At 47.6% G+C, this 19,749-nt stretch overlaps 2 protein-coding genes across 2 annotated transcripts in view; both read left to right on the top strand.

The window, feature by feature from the left end:
• arfgef2 (ADP-ribosylation factor guanine nucleotide-exchange factor 2 (brefeldin A-inhibited)) overlaps positions 1-1,688 on the top strand; it is a 36,637-nt gene extending 34,949 nt beyond the window's left edge. Inside the window, exon 39 of the mRNA XM_012879390.3 lies at positions 140-1,688. Within this exon, the coding sequence (XP_012734844.2) occupies positions 140-304 (165 nt within the window). The 3' untranslated portion in view covers positions 305-1,688. The remainder of the gene's footprint in view (positions 1-139) is intronic.
• Positions 1,689-4,555: 2,867 nt separating this feature from the next.
• bcl2l1 (BCL2 like 1) overlaps positions 4,556-19,749 on the top strand; it is a 36,565-nt gene continuing 21,371 nt past the window's right edge. The window contains exons 1-2 of the mRNA XM_012879402.3: positions 4,556-4,742; positions 9,333-10,098. Of these exons, the coding sequence (XP_012734856.2) occupies positions 9,550-10,098 (549 nt within the window). The 5' untranslated portion in view covers positions 4,556-4,742; positions 9,333-9,549. The remainder of the gene's footprint in view (positions 4,743-9,332; positions 10,099-19,749) is intronic.

Below are 19,749 nucleotides of genomic sequence, written 5' to 3'. Positions count from 1 at the left end.
GAATACAAATTTCCATCACACTTCACACTGCAGTTAATGGTGTGCTTTGTTCATATTGGCTAACTTTTTTCACATTTAATCAATGTCCATGGCACCTATGCGTTTTGGTTGTCTTAATATGCATATTTGTCGTTTGCAGTTTAAACCCCATGCTTCCTGTTACTACCCCCACCTGTGTGAAATGATGCAGTTTGATCTGATCCCGGAGCTGCGGGCCGTCCTCAGGCGCTTCTTCCTGCGCATCGGCTCCGTCTTCCAAATCGCTGCTCCCGACGGGGTGCCCGCCCGCTCTCCCAGCTCCTAGGAGTCGCCGCTGCACGGCCAGGCAAAGCAATGGGAGGCGGAGGGGGGGGATGAAACGTTGGTGAAAGCTGATGGGAGGATCTGAGGTGGACTTGATAAACTTTCCTCTCCTCTTTCAGACTGGATCAGATTACTGTGGGGGGGAGGGGGATGAAAAAGGACTATGTTGTCAGTCTTGCTTCAGGATTCTCCATCAAAGTGTTTTCTAGCATCTCTGTCTGTAGAGAAACCTCCACCCTTCCTGCTCTCTGGGATGAACAGCACTGTGACCAGCACTCTCCCTGCTGGCTGTCGTCTCTCATCGTCCCACTGACTAAACTGTAAAGAGATAATTTATTGTTGCAAATCCTCTGTTCTTTTCTTTTTTTTCTGTATTTCTTTTTTTTTTAATGCTCATCAAAGAGAATCGAAATGAAGCGTAAAGTTGAACTGGCTGAATCTAACGTTTTCCCATTGTGAAAATGGGCTTTCTGCCAACTGTGCCTGTTCGGAGAAGGATGATCTTATCAGTTTGTGCTCCCTGTCATGTCCGTGTGGTTAGGTAGCCACCCTTTCCCATCAATAGACTAAACCTCATGGACCTGCTGCACGTAACGCTATCAAAGATCCAGCAGCTTTATTTGGGACTTTGCTCTGTGACACAGACGTCCTGTTCCTTGTTTGAGACGTTTTATTTATTTTGATTATTTGCTTTCATTTGTTTGTTTTTTCCCGACTAGAACTGCAGGTTCTTGTCCCGGCTTACTGAAGGGCCAGGAAGAAAACCTGATTCTTCTGGCTTCTTGCTTATGCCCTGCTTCTGCTGAATCCAAAGGCTCTAAACTGGGATGAACTGCTGTTATAGAACCCTAATTAGCTCCCAAAAACCTTGCAGTAAGCTATTAATTGGGGCCCCTTAGACATACCTAGGATTACAGTCCATTTCCACACTTTTTGCACAACTGTTTTCTACAACGTTCTCCTTAAGTAGCACCACTCAATTCAGAATGTCCATTAGTGTTGATTCACTTTAACTCTACAGTTCAACAAAAGTGTTCAGAACCACTTTCCACAGAGATCCTCAGATCTTTTGGACTGTATTCCACAGCTTTTCCAAGAAGGATGTATGTAATTATTTAAAGTGCATTTAAATATTTTTTTTGAAAATCATTCCTTCCCTTGCTACTATGGATGTCTACTTCTCTTCCCTAATGCCAGGGAGTATATAAATAAATATATATGTATATTATACAGTTAATAAAAAAAAAGTACAGACTGTAAAGTTTTCCATGTAAGATACATAGAAATGAAAGTGCTTATATGGTTCTATACATAATATTGTGATGTAATCTTCCAAACATTTGGTGAAGTAATCAATAAATCTGATTTCTGGTCTGTTCCAGTTACTTTTGGTGTGTTCTTAAACACCATGTTGTCCTAAGAGTAGAGTGGAATTCCTTTGGCTTTTCCCTGAGTGGGGCTCCACAGTGGATTGTTGTGATCCTCTGTCACGTCCTCCTTCAGGACATCCACGATCTTTCTCTGTGCTCTTGCTCTATTTTTCCTCCCTGGTAGCTCCATGTTCACCATGCTTTGTCCAAAATATCCACTATCTCTGTACATGAGTCAAACCATTCCAGCCTTGTCTCTCCAACTTTGTCACCAAATAGACTTTGTCCGCTGTTCACTACTGACTTTTAAATCTGAGAACTCGTCCACTTGTGCAATCTGAAAGTTCGACCCATCAGCTGTGAGCCTTAATTGCACAATAATAATTTATCTGTTTTTGGCAATAATAGTGAACAACTGCGACTAAAAATTGTTCACTAGTTGACAAGTGTTGCTAGATGTGCTCTAGTTCACTAAGATGGATAACAAACGCTTACTAGTTAAGTAGCAACACCACCTTTTAACTACGTGCTAAGTAGAGCCTAAACTTTGCACTAGCGCCATATGTTTTTTAGGCCATTGGAATTAGTGCATTTAAAAATTTTAAAGACTAGACAAATGCACGTTTCTCACACACAACAAATGTTTGTCAATTAGTTTACTGGTCAAAACTAGTAACACTTATTTACCTTTATAAGTTAACAAAAACAGCCCAAAATGTGCGCAATTAGTCATTTTGGCCTAACCTGTTGACCTGTGGCATTTTGTGAGTCTTTGAGTATATTTACAGCTGTTAGACACTCTTCTGAGCCCGCTCCACCCTACCTGTGTGTTGCTCTGGTTGACCCCAGGTACCACGCCCCCTACTGACTTTCATTCAACTTCTCTTTAGATTAACTCCTCTCTCCACACTTATCCAGATGCTCTCTACTGTCAGTGTGTAGATCACAATATCATCTGCAAACAACACGATTCCTTGGGATCTCTGCCTGACTTTAACTATCAACCAATCAAATTGCAGTTAAGGTGATCAGAGCAATGCTGCCCCCACCTGGAAATCTGCCCGTCACCTCACCACTGTCTCTCTGACCATGTGCATGTTGGGGAACCGCCCTTATATCATTTTCCAAATTCTAAATCAATGCTCCAAAACCAAACAGCACATCTGTAGTTCTCCTTTTTAGTATGAAACTCTATTGCTTGCTACTATACTTTTTGGTTACTCTGTGTTACCATGGCAAAATTACCTGTGAGGCAGACATGGCTTAGGGTGTACAGAACAAATAAAAAATTAGCAAGTAACATGACGCTCATGCACAGCAGAATTAGTATTTAGTTTGTTTTTGTTTTTTTTTAATTGACAGCATGCAAAAGATGAACGTAGTGAGGTTGTTTTTGTGCAGTGATTTACAGAAAATGCAATTTGATATTCCTGAGAATAAGAGTGTGCAAATAGGCAATAACAGTAGTGAGACTGTAACATATGATGGATTGTAACATGGCCATATGATGGACAATTTCTCAGAAGGGGGGATATCGGCCTCTGCTGAGAAACCGTGGCAATAAAACAGTAGATCGATTGTAACATAACATGATGAACCATGAACTTCTCATTTTCATTTAATATAATAAACAGTTTAATGGGACTGAAAAACCAAACATTAAAAAGAAAAAGTATGCAAAGTTTTCTGTACATCCATCTTCCAACACGCTTGTCCCTATTGGGCCACCAGTCCATCGCAGGGCAGAACAGAGACAAAATATTAATTAGGACCCCACCCCATTTCCCTCTTAAAATTGCTAAATTTACATATAGGTGTATTGTGTTGGGTTTCACATCACTAACACTTTTTTAACCCCATTTGGTTTGCATTATGAGATGAAAAGAGCAATTCAGACAGAAGACTGAGCCTAAGTATTAAAGCATCTAAAATCCGCTGTTACATTGCACATCTGTAACAACTGGGGGGGGGGGGGTAGTCTAAAACAGAATTATTTAGACACAGGAAAGAGGAGATATTCAGATTTAATTGAAGTCAATAATGCTATGAATTGTAACATGTAGAAAATGTTATAGCCTGTAAAAACAAAAACAAAACAGACGGAGCTAAAAAAGAAGTGGACCTTGCTGACTGACTTGAAACAGGCTGCAGCCTGTATGCAAGATGACATGTGAGGCAAAATTTCCTCAGACTGTCAAAGACCGCCAGTGTATGGCTACAAGAAGCATTTCAAAGAAGTCAGCAAAGGACGTAACCCTGGAGACCTTTTTCTTTTTTTAACCGCAAAACGTTTTAACATTTTTTGTTGAATGAATAAAACATTTTAACAGCATTTAAATCCCCTTTTCCAGGGAAAATAAAATACGATTGATTTATTTCACATCTCTGTGAACATTGCATAAGGAAGAAAAAAAAAACGTAACGGGATGTCATCTTCTCATAACGGTTCAGTCTGTTTTCCTTGACTCGAGGTGGAAGTATGCTCTTAAACCTGGGGGGGCAAAAACCCGCTTTAGCCACCACGGCCACGCGGGGGCGCTGTGCTGCAACTGTTAGCCGCGCCGGTGAGCGCTTGGTTTTGGGGGTAACAAAGGTTTCTATGGAGACCTCTCCTATCTTTTGTTGTCAACGTAAGTGTAAAGGTGCCCAACAGCTGCTCCATGGACCCATGTAAGCTTATGTTACATGTTAGACAGTAAGTAAATTAACTACGTCTTTGTATTTTGAACTGTAATTTTTATTTATTTATTTTTTTGTCGCATTTCGCTTACATTTGCAAGGTACAGTTCACAACAGCCGCGACCTCCATCCAGATGAGCGGGTATGAAACCCCAGAGTGCGGTAGTGACAGGAACTCCTATCCCGCTTTCCGTTGGCGTGAACGGACACGGCGCAGACCACGCACCACGTCGGGCGGGCGGTGGGCGGATCTGCCGGAACCAGTAGTTCTCCGAGCTTTCCGTCGGCGTTAGCCAAGCAGGCTAGCAATGACGAATTGGATCGCTCCTAGTCCTGCTGGGTTTCGGATAGTGCGCCGACAGACATGATTTTGCGGAGACCACCCTACAAGTAAGAGGTCCCTTTGATCCCGCGGGTCTCCTTCCGATGGCCGCGTTCTTTCATTCGGGAAATTTCGTGCAAACGGAAGCGCTTGATGTGGATGTGGCTTTGCTCACGAATCCTCCTACAGCAAGGAGGACGACAGATACGGAGGAACGCCAAACCTTTAATTTTGTTTCTTACGGGCTATTTAAGTTAAACGTATTTTTTTTGCCTGACCCTGGGGGTACTTGGGGGGTCTCTGTAAACGATTTATTGCTGTTTCGGCCACATGCGTAAGCTCGGAGGTCCACTGTGAGACTGGAAGGGTGACAGCCATATTTCACTGGATCCCTGCCTCTGGAAGGATGGCATTAGGTGGAGCAGTGCTAGTCATGGTTGCCTAACTTGAAAGCTTTATTTTCACTGCTGGTGTGGTGAATACTATTTATATCTTGAACGGGGTGTTGTCTCAAAGCTGGGTCATTATTACCTGTCCGGCCAGTGTTGAAGCCAGGAGAATTGGAATGGCCCGTGGTGCCTTCAGGGACTGCTCCGTTCATTCACGGCGCACTGGGAAGCATTTTTTCTTCATTTTGAATTATTAGGGAAAACCGTTCAGACAAATCTGAAATACTAAGGTTAGATAAGCTTACATAGTTTCCCCCTTTATGATCTGTTTGACAAAATGTGTACATTAACAGGAAGTGCACACATGGGGTTATACTAGTGAGTCGCAGTGCTGAATAAATGCATGCGTATTGTTTATTCAGATTAAGTGTTTCGCGGTTATTTTATTTGTCCATAAGTGACGTAAGGACGACTAATGCGATAATTGCATCTATTATTGTTGCTTTTGTTATATTTTGTGGGTTCTTTCATATTTTTAGTCACAGAGGTTCAGACCAAGATTCGAACCCGGACCTTGGACGCTGGATGCGCTCCTCAACAGCCAGTCGGTGAATAACTCAGCGGAAGTGTTGAGGAGGACCAGGCGAAGGAGGGGTTTTTCCCCTCTTCGCTGGTTTTTAACCGCGTGTCAGCCTAAAATCAGAAATAATCTGTCAGAGCGAACTGAGATTATTACGTCATTAATGAAAGATGTCATCACCTTTGAGAGATTAAAGGTTGGAACCTATATTTTACGGAGTCGCTGGCTTTAATAATTTGTAAACTTTTTTTGTGCTATCTTGGTACCCTCATAAACCTTTTATAGTCACGTCAGGCACGAGCTTTAGAAGTGGGCTTCACGCGCAGCTGGATGTGAGTGATCCGGCGCGCGGACCGCCTCGCCGTGTGACAAATGGTGCGCACCAGCCTCTGAAATGCGGCTAATCGGGGCTCCTGTTACGCAACAGGGGAGGGCCCAGAAAGGGGGCACACGTGGGAATGTACGTGCAAACCCACGCAACCCAGCAAACAGAGTGGCCGTCTTCACAGTCTGACAGCTTTTCTACGCACCACACCACACATCGACGCAGTCGGATCCGTTTGTCAGAGAGAAACGGTGACCCGGACCGAGGATTTTTTTTCCTTTATTTCAATTTCCCACCAACCCCGGTAAGACACCCGTAACTCGGATTTATTACGGTTATTACGATCATCGGCCGACGACTGTAATTATCATTGGCGGCTGCTCGTTAAATCGCAGATGAGGCTGACGCATCCAGAAAAGTTGGGCTATTATATAGGAGAAAATTCACCGTGATTAACTGTCGGCCCAGACTCGACTTTGGGGCAAACCAATGTTTTTCTTGGATCCGATGAAAACGTCGCCAGAATCTGGGCTCGCTGTTCTGCCGAGCGTGGAGCTGCAGTGTTTACATCCACGCTGCGCTGCTGAAACCCGAGCCACGTGTTAAAGCGGGGCACCATGTGGCCATTGTAAACACTGCTGCCTTGTTCTGGCTGGAGCTGGAGCTTTTAAGATCTTAATTACGCGTTTCTTCTCCTTTCGCCTGATCTCAGAGGTGCTCTCCACACGGGCCTGGTTATTATGAAGTCACAGCAGACATTGTCTCACGCCAGTCTCCCGTTGTTTCTCATCTGATCTGTCCCCTGCTCCATCTCAGGACAGCACCTAAAAACACGCAGGACACCGGGGCTTAGACACGGACTCTGGACACCATTGATTTACATGGAGCTCCCACCCTTTCCATCTGATACGCTGATTATTAGACTAATGTCCTTATCTGCTCTAAATGTCAGTATTGTTACAGGAAATGTCAGGCTCCCACATGGGAGATGGTTTGGGATCATCTTGTTTCTCCGACATCCTTCTGCGTGGGCTAAAGCTCAGCAGAAGATGGGAGTGGCTTTGGAAAGCTAACCTGTCCCACAGATGATTTGTTGCATGGATTCTGTTTTTTTAAAGCACATCTCAGTCATATCGATGCCAGAAAGGCAGTGGATGGGAGTGTATCTATACGAGGAAAGTGTAGTTGTTTCCTTTCCCAGCAGGGATCACTCCTGAACGCATCAGACGGATCAGATTTAGAGTTCAGAGCATTGTTCAAACACAAAGACACCTCAGCTGTGTTCACACTGCAGGTCTGATTATTTATTTATTTATTTATTTTTCTGAAATCAGATTTGTGTTGATGTGGCCGTTCATACTGTTATTGATACTGTTGTCTGAACGGTTCAAGACCACAAAGCGACCGGCGTGCGCAGATAACAGAAGGAGACGTCACACAGTGCACTGTTTACTAAAGGAACGGTGAACCTGTAAGTGTTCAATAATTGGATTTTTTTTGGGGTGTGTGAAAAGATCGGAATTGGGCCGTTCACACTGCGGGGAAAAAGACGGATGTGGGTCGCGTATGGGCAGAAAGATTTGAGTCATTTCCCTGCGGTGTGAACGTAGAGGATTAACATTTAATCGCTTTCTAAAACCAACGCAGCTTAGCATTGGCGTCGAGACGGTGGCTGGCAACATCCGTTATAGTGACCCAGCAGAGATTTTTTTGGTATACTTTTGTTTTGCTTTCTGCCTAAATTTAAAACAGAATTGCTTTAAAAAAAAAAACACGTTTGTTTTTGTGAAATAAAGCAATAATTGTGTTTATTTTTTTAGGTCAGAGTTATTGCGTTGTCACTCTGCATCACTAAAAATCCTCAGTTACAGGACAGTGGCATCTGTATAAAAACAGGCCCTATAAAGAGAACACGGTAATTGATTTATTTGTACAAGATTCATTCCAAACTAAATCCAAACTGAGGCCATGTTGAAGTCAGGTTTGTGTCAGACTTTTAAGTCATTTATGCATTTTTTTTTTCTAACACTACAGGGGCCTCAAGCAGCCTCACTGTTGCGATGGATCCTTAAATAGTTAGATTAGGAACGTAGATAACATGCGTGGGTAACGCGGAGAGCAGTCTGTGTTACACAGCTCTGCAGCTAGTCGTGGTTTTTAGATTTAAAGCCAAAATCAAATGATTACAGAGCTGGTTTTTTACAGTGTTGCCTGGTTAGCCTTGCTAACATCAGTCTGGGAGTATTCCCTGTTGTGTAGGTGGATCCATTGAGATTTCCAGAAGACTGCCAACGCTTACTAATCCAGCATGATCTGTGACAAATACAATTAGACTCTTCTAAGGATCGTTTCAGTGTTCATTTATCACCGAGACGAATGTGAAGCTGCATAACGGGACAGTTTTATTCAACAGTAATGTCTAACGAGCGAAGGAGCTTATTTTGGAATCATCTTTAACGCCGATGCGGGGAGTATTAAAGAGAACAAGCCGGCCTGCAGACATGTTGATATGCTCCCTTACACTCTAGTTTACACTCTATAAACATCAAGCAACGTTAAAAGCCCGAAGGCTGAAAGATTCCGGCTTTTAAATACATATGAATATTTTTGGTGCTTTAGCAATAAAAATATGTTGACATACTTAATATAAAAAAATTAAGTCAGTAAATTGAAGATTGATATCTTTAGGCATGAGGATTGTTAAATGTGATAAATAAAGGCTAGGGGCAACAAGACTGAATAAAGGGACATTCAAAGGTGTACAGACTAGAACAAGAGGGTCAAAATATTTTTATGAACGGAAGCTACAAAAAATAATTGTGACTGGTTGACTAATCTTAAAAGTGATCGACAGGCGGGCCGTTAGTTGCAGCCCAGGTCGTTATGGGACCGCAGGTTGTGTGACTTTTATAGAAAAGCCAACTGGAAGCCCACGACAAAAACATTCAGGGCAGGTCCGTTCAGCAGAGAGGGCGAGGAAGGGCGACGGCGCTCAGATCAGCGCGCGAGCTGTCCGGCGACGGCGTGGAGCTGGGCTAGCTCAGACAGGAGGTCAGAGGTCGCCGATGAGGAGGGCTGTCTGCGTGGAAAAGTCCGGCCTGACCGTCTCTCTGATCTCCCCTATAGCACCGCCTCGCCCTCGTTCTGTCCCACTTCCTCTCTCTCTCCATCACACCTTCACGCCACGGTCGTGTCTCCGTTGCCGTCGCCATCTGCTCCGCGTGTAAGCGGCCAATTAGAGAGTCGCTCTTTGACCCCCACCTGTCCATGCTGCGTTCCCCCGGCGCGCCCCCTTCCTCCTTCTGTTGCGCCCGTGCCGACGGCCTAGCCAGACTCTGACCTTCTCCCCGTTGTTTCTCCGCAGGGCCTGAGCCGATCTGTCAGCCCTGTGCAGGTTCGGTCTCCACCTCCAATCGTCCTGCGGCTGTCGGCCGACCATGGTGGTCTGAACGGAGGAGCCTCGGCAAGAAGCGCAGTGCGTGTGCGTGTGTGTGTGTTCGTCCCCCTCGCCCGCAGCCAGCTTTGACCGCGAGAGGTGCGGCAGACCAGAGCGAAGAAAGAGAAACTCCTTGCAAGGCAAAATGTCTCAAAACCGAGAACTGGTGCTGTCCTACGTCAAGTTTAAACTGTCTCAGAGGAACTACCCCGTCAACCACATAATGCTCAACGAGCCGCCCAGCGACGGCGGCGCCAGGGACGCAGAGTCTGACGAGGAGCAGACGGCGGAGACGCACGCCAACGGGACCGTCAACGGGACGAGCTCGGGGTCCCCGCGGCGGCGGCAGCAGCAGCAGCCGGCGTCCACGGCGGCGATGGAGGCGGTGAAGGTGGCGCTGCGGGAGACGGCCTGCGAGTTCGAGCTGCGCTACGCCCGCGCCTTCAACGACCTGCACAGCACGCTGCACATCACGCCGGCCACCGCCTACCAGAGCTTCGAGAACGTGATGAACGAGGTGTTCCGGGACGGCGTCAACTGGGGCCGCATCGTGGGGCTGTTCGCGTTCGGCGGCGCGCTCTGCGTGGAGTGCGTGGAGAAGGAGATGAGTCCCCTGGTGGGCCGCATCGTGGAGTGGATGACCGTCTACCTGGACGAGCAGATCGACCCCTGGATCCAGAGCCAGGGAGGATGGGTGAGTGCTGTAGCACGCACACACACACACACACACACACACACACATACGCACACACACACACACACACACACGCAGGCTGTAGGGGCCGTTTGCTGGCTCTCACGCGCTCCCAGAGAACACGCTATGATGGCGGTTTGATTACACGGGGAGGTGGAGTTCAGATCGCCCGCATGGAACGTTTCCATGCTGACGCCATTGTATAAAGGGTGTGAACAGGTGCTTTTATGCATAACGCAGAGTTTTTTCTAGTTCATTACTCTTCTGATGGATTCTGACCCGCTGCGGTTGTCAAAGCATTAGGAGAAAGCTTGATGTTTTTTCGGTGCGCCTCGGTACTCAGTACCGGGACTTTTCCTGCTTCTCCCCTCTGGCCTCTCCGGAGCAGAGTTGAACGGCGACACAAGAAAACGGAGGTCAGACTCCACAAGCTAGCATTAGCTCACCCAACGGGGAACCTGATGCAGCACAGGGTTGCCAGATCTGAGTGTTTCCAGCTCAAACAAAACATTGGAGCTGGCCAACTCAGCCCAAATCTCAACCTGTCTGGAACTATTCCACCTAGTAATGAACACAGAGCTGGCACACGACTGCACTGAAGCAAAGAAAAGGACCGTGCACACGCTGGCTCAGCATAAAATGTGCAACCAGGCAACCGAATGCACAACACTTGTCTTTCTCACGGCCATGAAACATTTTTAAGTTGATCAGTTGACCCCATGTGGGGGACTAGGTGACGCTGACCAATGATGAACCAGAGGCTTAATCACTGATGTCAGCTTTGACCGATTCTAGACATTACAAAATAAATTAAGTAAACCAAATGAGTGCAAGGAGACGATATTTTATTAAGAAGTGGAAGTTTCTGGGCAGAAACCCACCCAGTCTGGGAACACTGCCTGTGGCGTATTTTCAGATAAAAGGTGAGATATTATTGCTAAAGCTGAACGGTTCTGAGGCCCGGTGTAAGGAGGAAGGAAGCACTAACAGTAACAAGCTTATTGAACTCTTAAGTCTAGAAGGGATTTATTACTACGTTATGTTTTAAAGATCTTTTCTGTTATATTGTTATTTTTCATGTTTATGTTAACACCATGAGGCTTAAAGTTAATGCAAGTGGCTTCGTGACACTTTGAATGTGTCTCATGTGGATTTGATTCAGAACTTTGTTCTTCTTAACTCATGTCCAATAAAACTATTGATCTAAACTGATCCATTTATTGACTATAGATTAACAGATCAATATAAAAAAATTGCTCATGTTTCTGTCCCGTATCTGTAGGACATTAAGGGGAGCGCTGCGTAATATCCTTAGATACTGGCAGGTCAGGCCTTAAATCAGAACCGGGCCAGACGAGCCTGGTCGGGGGAGCGCTTCATAAAACCAGGCGATAAAAGTTTTTGTCGTTTCCACGTAAACTTGATGAAGTTTAGCAGAGGGGCTCAGGTCCAGTGTCACCCAGGGAAAGCACCTTGGTACGCTGCGTTCCTTCCACAGATCCACACCTGCAGCAGCGTGGTGTACGTGCCTTTGATTGGGCGACGGGCCCGCTGTCCGGTCGGCGTTCCTGACCAGCAGGCGGGAACAGGCCCTGGGCTCAGATGCACGAGTCAGCACACGGCGTCAGGAAGCGTGCGGGTTTAGAGGCGGTCGGAGCAGAACGTCCGCTCTGTCGGCAGCTGTGTCAGCGGCCCGCTAATTGATCAGCAGCTGGGAGCTCGGCGAGCTGGATCGAAGGGGGGGGGCTTAACGGGCTTCATCGGGGCTTTGTAGCCGTCCTGCTGCCCGCCTGCCTCGGTGATGGAGGTTCTCCTGACGGGGGAGGGGGGGGGGGGGTGCAGTGCGGGCTTTTCCTCATACTCCTTTGTTTTAGCGTGGTGGGTTGATGGGCTCTGTGCTTTGTGTCCCCTCTCCCCCCCCATCTGACCAGTTTATCAGCACCGCGCTCTTTCCTTTCCCCCCCTGTGCTCTTTGCCAAAGCAGCTGCATGCACATGAAAGCCGTCTCTCTGTTTTTTAGTTGTTCTGCGTGGAACAGGCTGGTGAGGGTTGTGTTGTGCGCGGCGGCTCACCTCCAGGACGGTGGAGGTCAGCTGTTCTGCTTTGTCCCAGCCATTTGATTTTATGATATAGAGCAGCAGGGGAGGGTCTGTTTATAGTCACCCGCCGCTGGATAACAACAGGTCAAAGGTTGCTGCTATGGAGACGGCCGGCCCAGCTTATGGGAGCGCAGCGGCAGAACTTATTAGTGGGGCTGTTTGTGCAGCAGCCTTTGAGCATACACAGTAAAGCCGTTGGAGTGTTTGATGCCGGAGCGTCGGTCAGAGGCGCTCTGCTTTAGCAAACGGCCCACAGGATATTGTTGTGTTGGAACTGTAAAACTTTACGACGTCCATACAGTTGTTGTTCCCACCTTGAAATGCACCTGCTCCACCGGTAGCAGATGCTCCGCCCCCCGATCGGGACTATCCCACCCATGTCTGGTTTTTTCTTATACATGAAGGTTGACACGTTGGATGGGATTCTGACTCTCACCGCTGTTATCTTAAAGCAGAGTTCCCATTTTAAACCGTCTTTAGCGTCTTATATGAGCAGTTAGCCCAGCTGTGGTTAGCAGTGTTAACGGTGGAGAGAACCGTGTGTGTTCCCGTACCTTAACCCAGGTTTCCAGGTGCAGAAACCTCCTGAGGGACGGCGGTTATGAAGCTCAAATGGACAACGTAGGGCACCTGGGCTGTAATCTAGTCGTCCTCAGGTCAGTTTACCCATGAGCCTCTGCTACAGAACATCGTCCAGGGGGATGGACATTACGTCCACCATGAGCTGCACACACTCAGCGGTCCAAATCTCCTTCCCTCCTGATAATGACACCAGTCAGGCCCCATGGAGCTGAAACATGCCCATTTCCTAATGCTTCTCTTAAGTTTTATGGTTTAGTTTAATAATTCACTCGCACATTGGAGTCCGCTTCCTTCGGTGGCATCGCTGTTCAACCGGGTCACGCTGCCGTACCATGTGTTCAGCGCTCATCAAAGGGTCGGCCTTTTGGCTTTCATTTGTCCCACAGAACCCACTAACCCGCTGATTCTGGTCCCGCTCACACCATCATGGCCTGCAGGCACGTTAAAACCTTCAGCACCTGTTAGCAGCTTGTTGCTGTTAGCATGCCTAGCATTGGCCTGACTCATGGAAACACAATCCCACATGGATCCCACATGGTTTAATGTGATAGTGATGAGATTTAGTTTTACTGCAGGGACAGTTTGTCCCTGGTTACCAGTTTGGTGTTCTCGGTGGAAGACATGAGCCATGGGCAGGTCGGCCTAGATTTGCCATCCTGACTTGCATGTTGACATTCCCGCCGTTGTTGCTAATCAACACATCCGTCATCATGATGTCCGGCTTCCTGCTCCACGGCGTTTGGCTCTGCAACACGTCCGGCGAGATGATTCCTGGCCCAGATAGGCGCGTGGGCCGGGCCAAGCGAGCGGGCAGGTCTGCGTACGGCGGGCCAGGAATGCTGAATGAACGGTGGAGGCGGGCGCTTTCACTTCCACCGGTTCTCCTGCGGTTGAAACTGTCTGCAGCACATGATGCCACATCCTTCCTCCTTGGCTCAGACGCTCTTATTCTGATCCATTCACTCCAGAGAGGCTGAGAGACTCTGACCCGTGGCGTGCTAGTCAAACTAAAACCTGCCCTCCTGCAGGTGCTTTCCCGCCACAGTGCCGGGACTTTTTCCCTGTGCATTTAGTCCCCCCCCCATTATCATCATAGCTTTCACTTATAAATCTGCCTACGCTTTCCCCGAACCACACACACTGTTCTCTCGGTAAAACCCACGCGAGACTTTGTTGGGGGATTTTTTTTTTTTTTTTAGCGTCTCTTCATATTTCCCCTTTTTCCCCCGGCGCCGCCTCCTCCTCCTTCTCCTCACAGGAGCGAAGTCAAAGCCGTTGGCAGATGCGGGTCTAGCCGTGAGGCAGGTGTGCTCTTACCGTTAGCTGATGAAATATGAGTCTGCCCCGAGAAGCAGCGAGGTCTCACTCTGCGCTGAAACCCCCCCCAGTCCCCCCGCACTCGGCAGCTCATTGTTGTCGTTTCAGCCGTCTGGAGGAATCGAAACCCGGGGAGAAGAAGCCGACCTTGCATGTTTGATGTGAATGAAGCAATCTTTTCAGGCAAAGTCATTGGTGATGTGGAAACGCACCAGCCGGAGAGAGTCTGGTGAAGAGCTGAGCTGCCGACAAAACCCAGTAACTGTTCTGATGTGTTCAGCCATCAATGCAAATTGCTTCAAATTCTTCATATTCTTCAAATACTTCCAATTCTTCTAACTGTTCTTAATCTTCAAATTTTCCAACATTTTCAAATTCCTTCAAATTATTTGAAAATTTTCAGATTTTTCAAATTTTTTCAAATTCTTCAAATTACTTCAAATTTGTCAATTTTTTCAAATTCTTAAAATTTCCTCAAAATTTTGAAATTCTTCAAATTTTTCAAATTCTTCAATTTTTTCAAATTCTTCAAATTTTTCAAATTGTTCTATTTCTTCCAATTCTTCAAATTTTTCAAATTCTTCAATTTTTTCAAATTCTTAAAATTTTTCAAATTCTTCAATTTTTTCAAATTTTTCAAATTGTTCTATTTCTTCCAATTTTTCAAATTTTTCCAATTCTTCAAATCCCTTCAAATTCTTAAATTTTTTCAAATTCTTCAAATCTGATTTCAATGTTTTCTGCATCTTCTGATCAATCATTCTGCAGATTAGCATTCTCACTCGCTGTTACGCAGGAACAGCTTTTTCTAGTTGACATTTATTTTTTTGTGGTGGGGGTCTTGTTATTGAAGCTGATATAGCTTAAATATAGATTAAAAAAGAGACTATAACAAATGTTACACAAGTCTCAATTTAAACAAAGAAAATGTTCATTAGCAAAACAAACATAACCTATTAACAATGGATGGCGAACAGTGTAGAACGCTTAAATATCTAAAAATAAAAGCAAACTTAAATGTTTGTGCAGTTTATGTAGCTGCACGAGGCCTTTGTAGTGCAAATGATCTTCCTCAGAATATTTAACGGCAATAAAACGGTAAAAATAAATGGATAAAAAGAAACGTAAACAGTCTGAACCTGCGTGCTGATGGATCGGCAAACGCACGCGCGTATCTGCCGACGCAGGAAAACACACTAATATGGGCCCAGAATATCGTCCAGTTCCAGCACTGTTTTGTTTCGTCTGTTGACTTTAGAGCTATTAAGCCCTGATTAGCATTCAGGCACTTTATGCGTTAATAAGTTTTACTGAAATGTCCAGAAAGCTGTGAGATCGGCCTTTACATCTAGAAATATCAGCCTGGGAACGCATGAAATGGAATTTAAAATGAAATAGTGCATAAAGCCTGCGTTCCTGTGGGAGGTTGCAGTCAGGAGCCTGTTTGGTGCACTTTAGTTCAAAAAGCCTGCAGAGGAAAATGACGGGCATCTTCCTAAGCTGGGGGGGGGGGGGGGGGGGGGTGGAGTTTGGAAAAGTGAAAGGTGTTTTGCACAACAGAGAGCGGCGGTGGGAGGCTCAGCTCAAATGAACCCGTCGCTGACTGCCTTCCCTGTCCGGGCTGCCGGCTTCCCCCATCGCATCTGAGGATGCGAGATAAATGGGCTTGTGCCGGATTCCCCGTCTGCAGCTCGGCGCTTTAAAAGCAGCAGCAGAGCGAAGCCGTACATGGCGGGATAATAAACCTGCTCAGCAGACAGGAGGTAGAGACGGTGCCATCGACCTAATAATGCCGCTTCCACCAGAGCAGGCGATGGCAGTGATTACTTAGAGGAGATTGAGCTGCCTCAGGGTGGGGGGGGGGGGGGGGGGTTATTACCAATTAGAGATGAATAATATCTGAAGCAGCTAGCGGGGAAAACAGTGTGGTGTTTTTTTTTCCCCCTCTCTCCTCCCTGAACGCCTAATAAAGGCGAAGCTCGCTGCCACGGGACGCTGGGCTGGAGCTGGATGGGGACGAGGGCGAGGAAAGGGACGCCATTAGTCCAGTGGACGGCCCGCGGTGGTCTCAGTAAGGCCACAGAGAAGTTAACCACGAGAGGACGCCTTTTTGTTCTATGTGAAGTGGATCTACGTTCTTCATTTTTTTAATCTGCGAGTGCCGTCGTGACACGTCGAGCATTTAAATGAGCCCTTGGTCTGATTTAGCGCGCGTGAGAACCAGGCGGGAAATAGAGAGTGGTTTCAGAGCGGATGATTGGGTAGAGAAATACAAGTAAAGAGCGTTTCATCAGTAGTTCCCCGTTAATAACCCGCCTCTATAATCAGGCCGTGTCTGCTTAACCTGATAGATTCCTCTTTTGTCCACCAGAGCCGACCCAGAAGCGCCGCCGCAGCGTTACGGCGGTCTGAGGCGAGCCTTCTCCCTCTGTATCACTTTACCAGACACCGCGCCGTGTTTTGGGAAATTACCCTTTAAAAAAAAATGAAGTTCACTTGCATGGGCCAAATGTTAATATATTTAGCAGGAACTGACGAGAAAAGCCCGTCCGTTGGTGGAAACGCTGCCGTTCAGTCACGGCCCGGTTGAAACTAAGGGAGAGCCTTAAAATGAAATCATCCGTTCTTGAAGTTGCACAATCCTGAACGGGGGAAAATAAACCATTTTCAAACATCTGACCCTGACGGCACAGTTATTGGTACGTCAGTCAGGAGAATGAAGGGCGATGGGGGAGATGTTTCTGGCCCGTACGGGCATCATGAACTCCAGCAGCGTTTAAATCCCAGTCTGCTCCCAGATGTTTTAGAAAGAGGGGCTTTATATAGATTACCAGCAGCGGGGGGGCCAGTCACTGTGCAGCCGAGGATCTTCTGAGCTCGTATGGAAACATAGGAGCCGTTTTCACATTAAAGCGAGGATCTCTTTGTCAGCTGCTGCTGCTGCAGCACAAGCTTCATGCGTCCTCAGACCTTTCTCTCCGTCCCCCCCTAACCGGGGGTGCGGGGAGGTGTCTCTGTGTCAGTGTGACTGCGGGTGTGAGCAGGCTGAGCGGACGCTGAGGTGGAATGGACTCAGAATGTAATTAAAGGCTCAGAGGCTGCGTTCATTGAGCGGCTGTGACTGGGGGGGGGGGCGGAGCTTCCAGCGGGCCGCTCTCCGGGGCCGACCTGTTTATCGCTGCTGCTCTGTAATTAACATGCACATCAGACGCACGCTTACGCCGCCGCCGTCCTCTGTCAGGCTGCTCTATCGCCCAGGAGCAGGAAATCTCACCCATGGGACCCATGTGGGCCGCCCCCCCCCCCCCATCCCAGGCTTCGGCGTCTTTACATCTCCCCCTCGGTGTCCTTGCGTCTCCTTTACACTCACACCTCCTCCAGCCACCGAATTGATTATTGCGCCTTATTTTCTTTCTGCACTTCCATCGCTGCCTCGTCCTGATATCGATGATCTTTTCTGAAGTTCTTCCCCTCGTGTCCCTGCAGTGGCTTTCTCTCACGCCCAGACTGCAGCGACTAAATGCAACGCAGACTTCTAACCACACAGTCTGGTGTTTTTCTCACAGCTGCTACAGAGGAAAACACACAACACTCACAGCTGTAACATCAAAATCAGCTTCATCGACCCCCCCCCCCACCTCCCGCTACATCCAGGCGTACCTACACCCCCCCGCCCTGCTCCACAGCTGCCTCCGTCTTTCCCTTCATCCTTTTCACCCCCCCTCCCGTCGTCTCTTCCACTAATGGCCTGTTTTCTGAACTTGCAGACTTCTGTATTTGCTGAAGTTTGCTGGCCGTTTGGAGCCAGACACTCTCCTCATGTTATTGTCGTCTTATATATGAGCGAGTGTTTTTTTCTTCTTTTTTTTATTGTATGGTGGCGCACTGCAGAGGGGAGGGGACGGCGCCAAGTCAGACTGGTCACGTGACTTCTTCAAACAAAGAAGACGCGGCCACACACACACCCACGAAGAAGACAGAAATGAGCCTCTAGTTCCGCCTTTAGTTCTGCCACACAGGTGTGTCGCCGCTCCGCAGACAAAGGACGTCTCATCGGAAAAAAGCCACTTTTGCCTTTGTCTCATCCTCGGACCGGCGCCGCAGCGAGCCCTCGCTGAGACAAAGCTGCCACAGTCCCTTTCTATGCGTCGGATCAATGGCGGCCACTTTTGCTCAGGCGGTGTCAATAAACGGCTGAGCGCGGTGGGCGGCTCCATGCAGGGCGATGACGTGAATGTAGCTGCTCAACCATGCCCCCCGCTCTATTGTTTTTGCGTGCATATATTAAAGCCGCGCTTTGGCCTGGTGACATCGGAGGTGACCGCTGGCTCACGTGTCAAAAGCGAGGGTCGCGGCTGGAGAACGGCGGCAGACGGGCTGCGGGATTCACCCGCCTCCATCTTTATCAGGACTGCGTGTTCTTGTTTTTTAGCCGAGTGTTGATTTGGTTCTCCGGACTATCCGCACGCTTTTCCTCCAAATGCATGGCTCGTCTCTGAGGAGGATGCAGCAGGATTTCATTGTTAATGCTTGTGTCTGAGAAAACATCTGATTACTGCAGTGCCTAACCCTACCTACCATTAATACCCTACATTATGTACTAATACCCTACATTATGTGTCCAAGGGAAGGGTAGTAGCCTGGCAGGGAAATCTGAAAAGTGTGGTGTGCATTTCTCTCTGTGGCCCTTTGTCTGCTGCTCCTGAAGGAAACTATGTACAACCAGCGCTCCACAGATCTGGTTTCCACAGAACAGCGACCAACAGAAAGCTGTTGTTCAATGAAAGCCACGTGTATTCCTGTTTATTAACAGCTATGTGGTGGACACTGCAGACATGGAGGACAGGATGCTCTCCTTCAGCAGGGACAAGGACCTGGCCAGAGCTGTTTGGGGACGATGGGTGGAGCTAAATGAGAAGAAAACCCGGCCTGGGATTGGCCGTCCTGCAGGATGTCGGCGCTAAGCGTGCAGCCCGGTCTGTGGCAGCGCCTAAAACGTCACGTTTACAGAAGCACCAGTTCACCTAACAAAGCTAAGCGCTGTTCTGCTGGGAACCGTAGGCAGAAATGTCCGCTTCCAGATGTGCCACGCTGGGACAGATAAGCCCAAAGAAGACGTGCAGAGGTAGCTGCAGTCAAAACGGGGTCTGAATGAGGCTTTTCAGATGTTCATCAGTAATAAATGTGGCAAATGCTGCATCCTTCCTCTTTACAGCCGTGCACCGCTCTGTGTCGGTGGGAACGGCTGCAATCTGCAATATAAGGAGGCATTCATGGTGCTTGTGTACGTGCTGATGCTTAGGTGATCAGAAATAATACACCCATTCATAGCAATGTTTTTCTCCTCTGCTCCGTTTTTATATAATATATATCATTTTTTTCCAGTAGCTGGAAACAACCAGGCTTGTGGACAACAGCTCTCCTATGCGCGTATATGTGTTTACAGGCTTGGTGAGAGCATGGGTCTGTCATGTGAGGGAGGAGACCTGCAGGCCTGCGGCGCAGCGCAGCACAGCACACACCGCACGTACACATCAGCGGCGCTGCCTTTCTGCCGCATCACAAGCTCCCGTTTGTCCCGTGGGCGCTCCGTACGTTTCCAGACGTTTCCAGCTGTGACGGCGGTGCGCGGGAGCAAAGGAGCCGAGGACAG

Source organism: Fundulus heteroclitus, chromosome 1 (assembly GCF_011125445.2).
Source record: "Fundulus heteroclitus isolate FHET01 chromosome 1, MU-UCD_Fhet_4.1, whole genome shotgun sequence".
Taxonomy (NCBI): Eukaryota; Metazoa; Chordata; class Actinopteri; order Cyprinodontiformes; family Fundulidae; genus Fundulus; species Fundulus heteroclitus.
The sequence above is the reverse complement of the archived record's forward strand: the minus strand, read 5'-3'. Positions and strand labels throughout refer to the sequence as shown.